The 12,095-nt window shown below is 44.5% G+C and overlaps 1 protein-coding gene across 1 annotated transcript in view; it reads right to left on the bottom strand.

Moving 5' to 3' along the window:
- The window catches only part of KIF14 (kinesin family member 14), an 83,191-nt gene extending 73,830 nt beyond the window's left edge, over positions 1-9,361 (bottom strand). The window contains exons 1-2 of the mRNA XM_040359859.1: positions 9,202-9,361; positions 234-1,250 (exon numbers count right to left, since the gene is read on the bottom strand). Of these exons, the coding sequence (XP_040215793.1) occupies positions 234-1,120 (887 nt within the window). The 5' untranslated portion in view covers positions 1,121-1,250; positions 9,202-9,361. The remainder of the gene's footprint in view (positions 1-233; positions 1,251-9,201) is intronic.
- Between the last annotated feature and the right edge of the window lie 2,734 nt (positions 9,362-12,095).

Here is a 12,095-nt window from a genome sequence, read left to right as displayed (position 1 = left end):
GGCTGTAAAAGTACACATCCGATCAGCGGGTTCCGGCCGGGACTTGATAACAGGCTCCCGCTGTGTACAATCATAGCGTGAGCTGGCCAGTGGGTGTGCATGCGCGCTCCATGAACCAGGAAGTATGCAGCGACGATCTTTTTAAATGGGGAGCCATAGTTAAAAAAAAGATTTCTAGAACACAAATAGTCAGTGTAGAACTATAAAGAATCAACAAAATGTATCTTACAAACCTTTTGCTGAATGGCCTAACTCTCACGGCAACAGTCACTGCACAGTTCTCCTCTTTGCGATGTTCATTCTCATCAAGAAGCAAGCTGACCGCATCATCTTTAACATGTAAAGATTCAGATGGAATAGTGGGTACTCCCGTTTTTTCTGGGCGTACATTTGTACCAGGAATCCGTCTCGGAGTGGTAGGTAATGTGTTTACTGGACGTTTTGGCGTTATGGCAGGGCTTCTTACCTCCTTTGTAGATGCAGACCTGAAGAGCCCAGACGCTCCACTCTTTGGCGTTTTCGGTCTATCCAAACCTCCATTTTTTGCAATAGGAGTCTTTAATAGATCTTGCCCAGTGTTGCCAGAGCTATTGGATGGATCATTTCCCTTTGCATTCCTACCAGAAGGAACCTTCACGTCCTCACAAGATCTAGACACATGTGTATTTTGAGGTTTTAGGCCATTTACAAGAGATCTTGGTTGGAAAGTTTTCCAATTTGCACCATTTAAACCTTTTGTTCTAAATTCGGGTCGATTGTTAGATATATTGCTGACTGTGTTGGATTGTGTTAATCCATAATTCACTTGCTGCTTTCCAAAGAGAGTTTTGACTTTACCACAGTCACCTGGATTTTTGACCGGGTCATCTTTTTCAATGCATCCAGTACGGAGCCTCCTTTGTAAAGTCAGACGTATTTCAGGCTCAGGCTGTTGAATGACATCTTTCTCTGAACTCTTCTCCACACCAGGGGACTCTTCAACTATGGTCTCCCTCTTTTGAAGCTTTAACCTTGGCTCTAGTTTGTGTGCCACTACAGACCTAACATTTTTGCATGCAGATAATACATAGGTTCTGTTTATATCTTTGGTGTTACTAGGTTGGTGGCCTTGATGTGACATATCAAAAAAAAATTACAAGAGTCCTTCAGGAGGAATGACAATTTCTGTTGGTACAATAAATGTACTCAAGTCTCATCTTGCCATGGTATTTTCGCAAACACTTGGGACAGTGATCATTCTTGAGAGTGTTCTGAAAAAAAAAAAAAAAAAATTAAACCGCATGAAATGCTACAAATAGAGATATATATATATATATATATATATATATATATATATATACACACACACACACATACATATACACACACACACACACACACACACCTGTTCATATAAAGCATGACAGCACAGTGCTTATGCTTTTTAATTTGGCCCCTCCGTATCACCTGAAATACCTGGCTGATCCGCACAGTTTTAGCCATGCCCCCTGTAAACTGACCACGGTTTATCATGGCTGATGAACCCTGACACCGTAGTCAGTTTACGTGCTTCCTTCACCCGCAGCTCTTCTCTCCTGTGTCCTCTCCCTTCTCCCCTCCCGGCCTGTCAGCTCTGTGTGTGAGCAGCGCCCTCCCGCACCTCCCTGCTGCTATACAATGTAAAATAATGATCTGTCCTTAGTAGAATCCCCTCTGTTATAACCGGTTAAAATCGCTCTCTGCCTTGGTTTTATAAAAATTAAGATGCGCAATACCTTACTTCACCGCCGCTGAGCAAAAAGGAATTACTCTTACAGACCTCTTTCACAATGGAAAAATTATCTCTTAAAGCGGGGGTTTCGTGGAAAAACGTTTTTTTTTTAAAAAAAAGATTATTCTCCTGCTGTTTAGATAGCAAATCGTTTACTCACCAGTCCCGTTCTTGCAGCCGCCAGGATGTTCATTTCCCCGAAAAAGATATTTTATAAAAATGTAAGATGGACATTGCCATCTTAATTGTGGGCACTCTGAAGCCCTCCTGTATTTAGTTCTGGGATGCGGTGAGTTAAAATGGCCGAATTGTATCTGCCCTCGTCACATGACTGGCTGCAGAGTCATGTGACGTGTCAAATCTCACGAGAATTCGTCTCTTGCTGGTGAAAACAATATTCTCGCCAGCGTGACGAGACACTCGTCATCAATCCCATCATTCAATGCGGCGATCGCGACACGCCCAGTTCCGCACAGTTGAAAATAGGAAGTGCCTGGATAAGGACACAGAAATAAGGTATGTAATCCTTTTTAAAAATTTTGAACTGCGAATATGGAATATACATCCAGAGGACTATTGTTTAAGCAGAATTTATAAAATCGGGTGAACCTCCTCTATAATACTCCCAGTCAGAAATACTCACTCCCACTATCGAATCAATATACTTATACAAGGATAGCTACATTTATAAAGTCACATCCGCTGATACTGACGTTATGCACAAAAATTCTAAAGGGATCTCCCTATTCTATAATTTCGTTACAACAGAAAAAACACCTTCACTAAACTCTTACCTCTTCAGAAGTGGGAAAAAGATCTCTCCACATCTTTTTCAGAGGAAATGGAAGAGGGCTATTAAATATAATCATTGTTACACAAGATCCACCACATATTGGAAAACGGCAAAAAAAAACTCCTTAGATGGTGCTATACTTCTTTCATTACTACAAAATTCTCCCAAACCAGCTACAATGAATGGTTGGCGTGGATGTGGAAAAGTGGGCACTTTGCTACATATGCTCTGGGAATGCCCTAATCTCAGTAGTTTTTGGAGAGCAGTCTTCCGTCTAATATCTAAAACTACAGGCAATGCAGAACTGGCCATCCTGAGTGTTCACGTTGACCAATAGCGAGACAAATCCTAATGGCAGCCAGATTGATGGTCACTAGAAAGTGGAATTCAGACTTATTCCTGAATATTAGTGAGAAGGTAAAAAGAAAAAAAGTTGACAAAACCTGAAGCAGGAACAAATTATGGCCCATACAGATGGAAATATCCCCCACTTCTACGAAGAGTGGGACTCCTGGAGCCTTCGCAGGCAAATTAAATGAATATACAAGCTTTTTACAATTGCCTGTATGTTTTGTACCCCCGCCCCCCCCCCCCCCCCCCCCCCCCCGATAATGAGCTAGAGTCTCTAGTTATTGGTTACTGTATTTCTGCGTGCTACTATATTAAGTACGTAAATTAAAGTCTTTGGACCACTCCTGCGCTTTAATAACATGTTGAAAATAATTACACACTAAGCACTTCTTTGTATTCTACACTCCACATAGCTCAAGTTATTCTGAATATCCGTTTCAAGATAATTCTACTTACGCATTATGGCCCGGATTCACAGACAGCGGTGCACATTTATTGCCGCCGTAGCGTATCTCCTGTACGCTACGCCGATGCAGCGCAGAGAGACAAGCATGGAATTCACAGAGCACTTGCTCCCAAAACTGTGCTGCGTTTCCTAGGCGTGAGCCGGCATAGGTGGAAGTGGGCGTGAGCCATGCAAATGAGGCGTGACCCCATGCAAAATGATAGGCCGAGCGCCAGACAGATACGTATAATGAACGGCGCATGTGCCGTCCCGTGGACGCATCCCAGTGCGCATGCTCACAAACACGTCGGAACAACCTAAGATACGCCGGATCACTGCCTACGGCGTGAACGTAACCTACGCCTAGTCATATTCACGTCCAACGTAAACTCCGTTAAATACACCGGCTTGTATTCCTTGGTGCAGCCCTTTGCACGTCTGTTGCCGAGTTACACCTCCTTTATGGGGCTTAACTTTACGCTGGACGTACAACTTACGCGCACCACTCGTAGCCTGCGTCGGCCGCACGTACGTTCGTGAATCGGCGTATCTCCCTAATTTGCATCGAAAATCAATGGGAGCGCCACATGCGTCCAGCGTAACTATGCGCCCACTCTATGCCGGCGTAGGCAAGTTACGCCGGTGGAATGAAGCCTGTTTTTAGGCGTATCTTAGTTTGTGGGTACGGCGCACAGATACGACGGCGCATATTTGCACTTACGCAGCGTATCTGGAGATACGTCGGCGCAAGTGCTTTGTGAATCTGGGCCTTTATGTTTATATGCCTTTTTTTTTTACATGAACGATGATTGCTTTGTACTCTGTATCATTGTGGATTGTATTTGGATTTTTTTTTTCAATAAAAAGTTATTGCTAAACAAAAAAAATAAAAATAAAAAATAAAAAATATCTTATGCTTGTAAACACTGTATTTAAGTTTGAAATTAATGTTACTTTTTTTTTTCTATCTTCACTGGATTTTACTGCCAACTTCTGGCAGTAAGCTTCAGCGTTTTTGAGAGTTAATAGAATACATTGGTGTGCATAAGCCCTTAGTACGTTTTCCATTTGTTGCCATGGACAATAATGTAAAACTTATTTTTACCAAAAGCACACAAAATAAAAGCAGGATTTTTGAAACGCAACTCGCTACTCTAAGCCAATGCAGATGTGAAGAGCTTCATAGATTACAGGGGTAACTGAGCTTTTTGGGCTCGTTCGTATGAGCTTTGAGCATTTGACAGGCACTGAGGCGGCGTTCCATTTTAGTGGTTGTAAAGGCTGATGTTTTTTTTTTTTTACCTTCATACATTCTATGCATGAAGGTAAAAAACCTTCAATGTGCAGCTCCCCCCTCAGCCCCCCTTATTACTTACCTAAACCCGAGCCCAATCCAGCGATGTACACGAGACACAAGGCTTTCCCGGGTCTCTCCCTCCTGACTGGCTGAGATTTGGCTCCTGCTGCTGTCAATCACAGCCAGTGAGGCAGAAGCGAGGGATGGACACAGAGCCGGCTCGGGAGCGAGCACGCATGAGTGCCCCCCAGCAAACCTCTTGCCATGGGGGGGGGGGGGGGGAACGATGGTGTGAACGAATACAAAAAAATAAAAAAATAAGATATCTCATACTAAGGCCTGTAGAACAGGGCTCGACAAATCCCGGTCGCCATGGCGACTAGAAATAGTGACCTGGCTTGGAAGGTGGGCGCCATCTGGTGGCGAGCCGTTGGTATTACAAGTTATTACCACCAGATGTGAGCTGGCGCCATCTGGTGGTGGCCGTTGGTATTACAAGTTAAGCATTACAAGTTAAACAGCAATTCTAATGTCATTTTTCACTATTTTTCACTGCCATCTTCTTCCCTCTAATTAGAACCCCCAAACATTATATATATTTTTTATCCTAACACCCTAGAGAATAAAATAATGGCAATCGTTGCAATACTTTCTGTCCACGCCATATTTGCGCAGCGGTCTTACAAGCGCACTTTTTTGGGAAAAAATTACACTTTTTTTTTTAATAAAAAAATAAGACAACAGTAAAGTTATCCCCATTTTTTTTAATATTATGAAAGATAATGTTACGCCGAGTAAATTCATACCCAACATGTCACGCTTCAAAATTGCGTCCGCTCGTGGAATGCCGACAAACTTTTACCCTTTAAAATCTTCATAGGCGACGTTTAAAAAAAAAAAAATCTACAGGTTGCATGTTTTGAGTTACAGAGAAGGTCTGGGGCTAGAATTATTGCTCTCGCTCTACCAATCGCGGCGATACCTCACATGTGTGGTTTGAATACCGTTTACATATGCGGGCACTGCTCACGTATGTGTTTGCTTCTGCGCGCAAGCTCGTCGGGACGGGGTGCGTTTTCTGGCTCCTAACTTTTTTAGCTGGCTCCTAGATTCCAAGAAAATTTGTCAAACCCTGCTGTAGAAAGTAATAATAACCACTATGGGGCTTTTTTGTTAAAATCTGCATGCTTTGCTAGAAATTACACTTTGTGCCCCCAACGATTCCACATTTTCTGAAAGCAGAGACCCTGAAAAATGGTGGCAATTGCAATTTTTTATGCTAAATGAGATTGGTGTAGCCATTTATCAAATGCATATTTCCAGGAAGGGATACACTAAAATTCATTTTAGCGCCAACACAATATTATAACCTATTTTTGGTAAAATAAAAGATGGGGTTGTGTTGAGTAAATAAATACCAAACATGTCAAAATTGTGCATGCATGGGAAATCGCTAACAAGCCCGCTATGTAATGGCTTTGGGCATGTGACCGTTTTTTTTTTTTATGGAGACATTGGGGGTCTATTAGACCTGGAGTATCTCCCCTGCAGCTAATCAAGCACAGATTATGCTTGATTAGCTCAATCATCGGCTACAGTACCTGTGAACGTGGAAGAAATGCAATACATGTCGCTTTGAGGATCATTCGTTGCAGGTGGGATGGAAGAAATGGATGTTCCCTGATCACCTCCAGCATTTCCTGTGGTCCCGGGCTCCCAGGAGGAGGGCAGGGGAGTGCATTTGGAACCCTATAAAAGCGATCTTGCTTTACAGTAGAATTCCAGGCTAAACCTCTTAAAGAGGAACTCCAGGCTCCTTCAGTAAAAAATTACAAATACTGTAGATGCTGACTTTTAATAATAGGGCACTTACCTGTCCGGGAATCCAGTGGTGTCCTTGCCCCAGCCAATTATTCAATCGGCTATTGAATGCTGGCACCGCCATCTTTACTAAGGGAAACTGGCATTGAATCCTTGTGGCTTCACAGACGGTTTCCTACTGTGCACGTATGAAGCCTGATGCGCTTTTTGAACAGGCTGCAGTCTTCTGGGGCCTGGGAAGTGTCCCAGAAGACTGTGGGGAAATATGGGGGGCCGAACTGAGCCAGAACAGGGAGCAGGTACGTGTCAAAAACAAGGTACCTGCTCCCTCCAAAAGGTGCCAAATGTGGTAGCAGAGGCAGACAAGCAGAGCTTCCCCTTTTGGGCGGAGCTAAACTTTAAAAACACTCCCTCCCCTCTCTTAAAGCAGAGGTTCCGCGACCAATCAATTTTTTTTTTTTTGTGTTTAATCAGTGGTGTTATAGATCTCAATTGAGTACTCACTTGTTAGGCGTCTTCAAACATCCCCCGTCCGTTTTCTTAGAAAAGAGAAACTTATAATTTCCGATCTAGACATTTCCCATTTTGCTTGTGGGCATTGTGAAGCACACAAGCAATTACTTCCTGGAATCGGTGAATGCTCGTCTCCCGGCATTTACCGCTCTTTCCCGGGCATGCGCACTGTTTACGGCAACCTGCACCATAAACATCCTGGTTGCCATCACAACGGGGGGCGTCATTGAAGGTACACGCCAACGTTGTGATGGCATTCACAACTAGAGAAACATCAGCGACGTTTAGATAATAATTAATTATGCCCTTCTCTAAAATGGCGATTTTAGCTACACCCCCGTCACGTGACCGGCGTCGCTTGTTTGTAGAAAATCTTGCGCGATTACGATGGATGGCGTTCTATCTTGGGAAGCACTGTGCTCCCAGTACACACTGTGGTAAACTCCCATAACACACAGCGGCGCCGGGGACACGCCTACTCTCGCAGAAGGGAAAAACAAAAAGTCCCAATTATAAAAGGTAATTACATGTCAGATTAAAAAAAACAGGGGTCATTTGTCTATCCTAGGTGTACCAAGAAGCAGACAAAATAGACTTGTAATTTGGGTGAACCTCCGCTTCAACATTTATGTTGACTACCCTGCCTAAGAAAGATGTATATACTTACCTATTTTCAACCCACTCAGGTCTTCTGTGTCAGTCAGTGGTAGCAGCTGCAGGGGAGAGGAAGGAGCACAGACAATGGATGGGTCAGGGAAGCCTATGGGTGATGTCACCACTTCCAGCTGTTGTGGAGCGCTCAATCTTCTCCCCTGCAGCGGCTGAGGACTGACAAAGGGGAGCCGGATTATGTGACCAGTCCAGAGGGGGGTGAAAATAGGTAATAATATATGCATCTTTTTTACACAGGTTGGTCAGTATAGGTGTTAGGAGGGGGCAGAGGACATTTTTAAAGCGGAACTTCAGTCTTTTTTTTATATATATCTTTCCATCTATTAAATCTTCTGCCCTTGTTGTTTTAACTTTGGATAGTAAAACATTTTTTCTGCCAGTAAATACCTTATACAGCCCACTTCCTGTATCTTGTCTGGTAAAAAGCCTAGGCTTAGGACATCATGCACAGCTCTCTCTCTCTCTTAAGAGTCTGCCAGGAAGAGAGGTGGGAATGAGTCATAAGAGGGCCAATGAGAGCTGCAGATCTGGAGGTGTGTGTTTGTGTAAATCCAGGAAGTGAACAGACATCAGCTTCAGCTGCCCACAGTTAAAATGGCTGCAGCCAGACTTAGTAGAGGGAGATTTCTGCAGCATATTTGGCAAGTACAGTATATATAAAATAATATGCAAAGTGGTTGGAGGGAAGCTTCAGAATGGCAAAGATGTTTTTATTACAAATTATGTGAGCAGACTGTACTTACTCTTTAAAGCGGAGCTCCACCCTAAAGTGGAACTCACGCTGATCGGAACCCTCCCCCCTCCGGTGTCACATTTGACACCTTTCAGGGGGAGGGGGGGTGCAGATACCTGTCTAAAGACAGGTATTTGCACCCACTTCCGGCCACACAGTCTCGGGCAGACTGCGGGCATGACGTCACCTCCCCCCGTTGTGTTCTGACAACACTCGGCTCCCAGTACACAGCGGGAGCCAATCTGCAGGCGTAGCGCGACTCACACATGCGCCGTAGGGAACCGGGCAGTGAAGCCAGAGCGTTTCACTTCCTGGTTCCCTCACTGAGGATGGCGGGGGGGCAGCAGAGTGACGAGCGATCGCTCATCCTCTGCTGCGGACGGCGCTGGACTCCAGGACAGGTAAGTGCCCCAATATTAAAAGTCAGCAGCTGCAGTATTTGTAGCTGCTGGCTTTTAATATTTTTTTTCATCGGACATCCGCTTTAAGATACACACACAATATATATATATATATATATATATATATATATATATATATATATATATATACACACACACACGAAAGAAAAGAGTATCTTCCTTAGGATATTGTTGTAGTAAAATCCAATGTAGTATATTAGCAGAGGTGTGTGAAGTCTATGGGGCTCTAATATACAGAGTCATGAGCCTTGTAGGATCCAGGAAGTGACATTAGTGTAGACGTGCTGGCAGCGAACATCAACACACATCTATGACAATTCCGATGCACACCGTCCCTCCCACCTCTGCACAGCATACAATGATATACCTCCATTACTTCCCAGCCCTAGCAATTCCCCATCTACCTGACAGAAGCGGCCTCCCCCGCCATCACACCGCTCGGTCCCTGCAGTCCTCTCTCTCCTTCCGTTTGGCAGCTGGCTTCTCTTTTCGAATTCCCCTCCATTGTTTATGATTGGTGGAACGGCTGACACAGCCTTGCTGGGAAGGCACACAGTCCGTATAAGGAATTCAAAAGCCCGTATCGCCATTTTTGCTAAGGGCACTCAGCGCCGATATAAGCAGAGGCCTGCATCCGCCATTTTTAGTAAGGGCATTCTTCGTCTCTAGCATTGCATGCAGCAGCAGCTGATTTCTAGAGATGTCAGAGAGTCGTGCTTTGCTTGGTCTTTGTATGTGGACACATAGGTGCTGTGTTTGTATTTGGGGTGTAGCTGTCTGGTGGGTCTTATAAATATTCACTAACTCCAGGTGGTTAAAGGATAACTAAACTCATAAACAAAGATGGAACATATGTATGGCTGCTTACCTCATATGTATGGCTGCTTACCTCATATGTATGGCTGCTTACCTCATATGTATGGCTGCTTACCTCTTATTAGATGTGGCTTTTTTCCAGCAAGTATAAGAACAATACCTATTAATCCAACCAAAATTGCAGCCTTTGTCACATTCAGAATGGAAGACTTGTGTGATGTTATCAGCTTTCCTGGCTATCTTCTGTGAACTTTAAAATTAGAACTACTGAGAATGGAGACGGAGTGGTGGGCAGAGCTATAAGCTGTACACTGCCATGAGGCATTTAAAAAAAAATATTTTCATTTTATTTTTATTTTACTTCATTTTTTTTTTTTTTTTTTTTTTTTTGATCACTTTTATTCCTATTACAAGGAATGTAAACATCCCTTGTAATAGGAATCAGTGTGACAGGTCCTCTTTATGGAGAGATGTGGGGTCAATAAGACCCCACATCTCTCCTGCAGGCTTACAAGCATGAAATCGGTGAAAAAACATTCACCGATCTCACACCGACAGCCGCGATTGCGGCTTTGTTTACTTCATGGTCATAGAGATGACTGTGACCGTCTGGTCACCAGTCATCTCTATGGTTCTGCAGCGAGCGCCGGATTCTCTCTCCAGGCCCCGATAGCACGGGAGAGCTCGGAGAAGCACCGGATGGCGGCGGGAGGGGGGGACGTCCCCTCCCGCTGCCTATAAGAACAATCAAGCGGCGGAACTGCCGCTTTGATCGTTCTTATTGTGCACAGAATCGCCGGCTGAAGACGGTGATATCTGAATGATGCCTGTAGCTGCAGGCATCATTTAGATATCACCGCACAAAGTGGAGGACGTATATTCTCGTACTGCGGTGGGCAAGTGGTTTTAAACAGTCCGCATTCAGTGAAAATGTGTATGCTCCAAAGTGCTCCTTGCTATAATCAATACATCATTTATGTACAATAATAAGCTGTGATATGAAAGTGTTCAGTGCCTCTATGCATTATTCCAGTGCCCCACACAATTGTGTTACACCTGAGCTGTGCTCCCCTCATATGTGTCTTCACTCATCAGAACAATAAAATATCTGCGCCTCGTGAAAGATGGTAGATCGGGTCAGCCTCATATTTACCTCTCTACTCCATGTACATGGTAAAAGAGTAAAGACCGGGCATGGACACCCATAGTGTAAATCCATTTTTTTAAATTAAAAATTACATTCATTTATTTCATTTTAGGTACTTATATAGCGCCATCAAGGTGGATCCTTAAGAGGAAGAGGTGTGATTTACAGGTGATAGGGCAGGTTTTAAACATGAAGGGGCATGGCATTGACAGAAAGGGGTGGTCATATTTAAATTAGGGGTGCACGCGTTTAGTCAGGCCTAGGGCAGCACAAAACCTAAATATACCAATGCCCCCCAGTGCACTCTTAGCTGCGAGTCGCAGCCTCACTCGAGTGACACCTGTCGGGACATCAGGGGGCCAGGACCTGCAACAATCCCCTTCTCTCTGGCACAGTGGCCGTGGCTCTGATCAGTCTCGGCTATCTCACACAGCCGAGCAGAGTGAAGCCGCCTCCTTTATGTCTACACAGGAGGAGGGGACCCGACATGCAGTCCCGCGCTGATCTGAGGTACATTATGGGTCTGTATTATAGGGGGGTTTCTGTATTATGGGGGGGGGTTCTGTATTGTAAGGGGGGTCTGAAATCTAGGGGGGTTCTGTATTGTAGGGGGTCTGTACTGTAGGGAGGGGGCCTGCACTGTAGGGAGGTCTGTGTAACATGCAGGGGGTCCAGAACTGTTAGGGGGGTGTCTGTGTAACAAACTGTGGGCTATGTAATGTTAAGGGGCCCAGAGGTGCAGGGTGCTGTGTAATGTAAAGGGGCCCAGATGTGCAGGGTGCTGTGTAATGTAAAAGGGTCCGGAGGTGCGGTGCTATGTAATGTAAAGGGGTCCAGAGTGCAGTGTAATGTAAAGGGGTCCAAAGACGCAAGGTGCTGTGTAATGTAAAGGGGTCCAGAGGTGCAAGGTGCTGTGTAATGTAAAGGGGTGCAGGGTGCTGGAACCCCACATCTCATCATTAACCGCTGCCCCCCCGGGCTGATCAGTCTAAAATGCCTGGGCCTATTTTTTGTCCCAGTCCGGGCCTGTGTATGTATACTATATGTGTGTGTATATATACTGTGTGTCTGTGTGTGTGTATACTGTGTATGTATACTATATGTGTGTGTGTATATACTGTATGTTTGTGTATATTGTGTGTCTATTGCCTGGGGGCCCCATAATCTCCTATTGCCCGGGGGCCCCATGAGTTGTCAGTCCACCCCTGGGCTTAAAACAGTCTTGCCAACCATCAGTATTTTTACTGGCAGCCAGTAAAAAAACGGGCACTTTTCTCCTGCCAGTAAGAAGAAAGGTTGCCAGTAAAAAAATATGGGTGTGACGCTTGGCTCGGA

Source organism: Rana temporaria, chromosome 7, assembly GCF_905171775.1.
Source record: "Rana temporaria chromosome 7, aRanTem1.1, whole genome shotgun sequence".
In the NCBI taxonomy this organism is placed as follows: Eukaryota; Metazoa; Chordata; class Amphibia; order Anura; family Ranidae; genus Rana; species Rana temporaria.
Note: the sequence above shows the minus strand (reverse complement) of the source record. Positions and strands in the feature narration are given on the sequence as shown.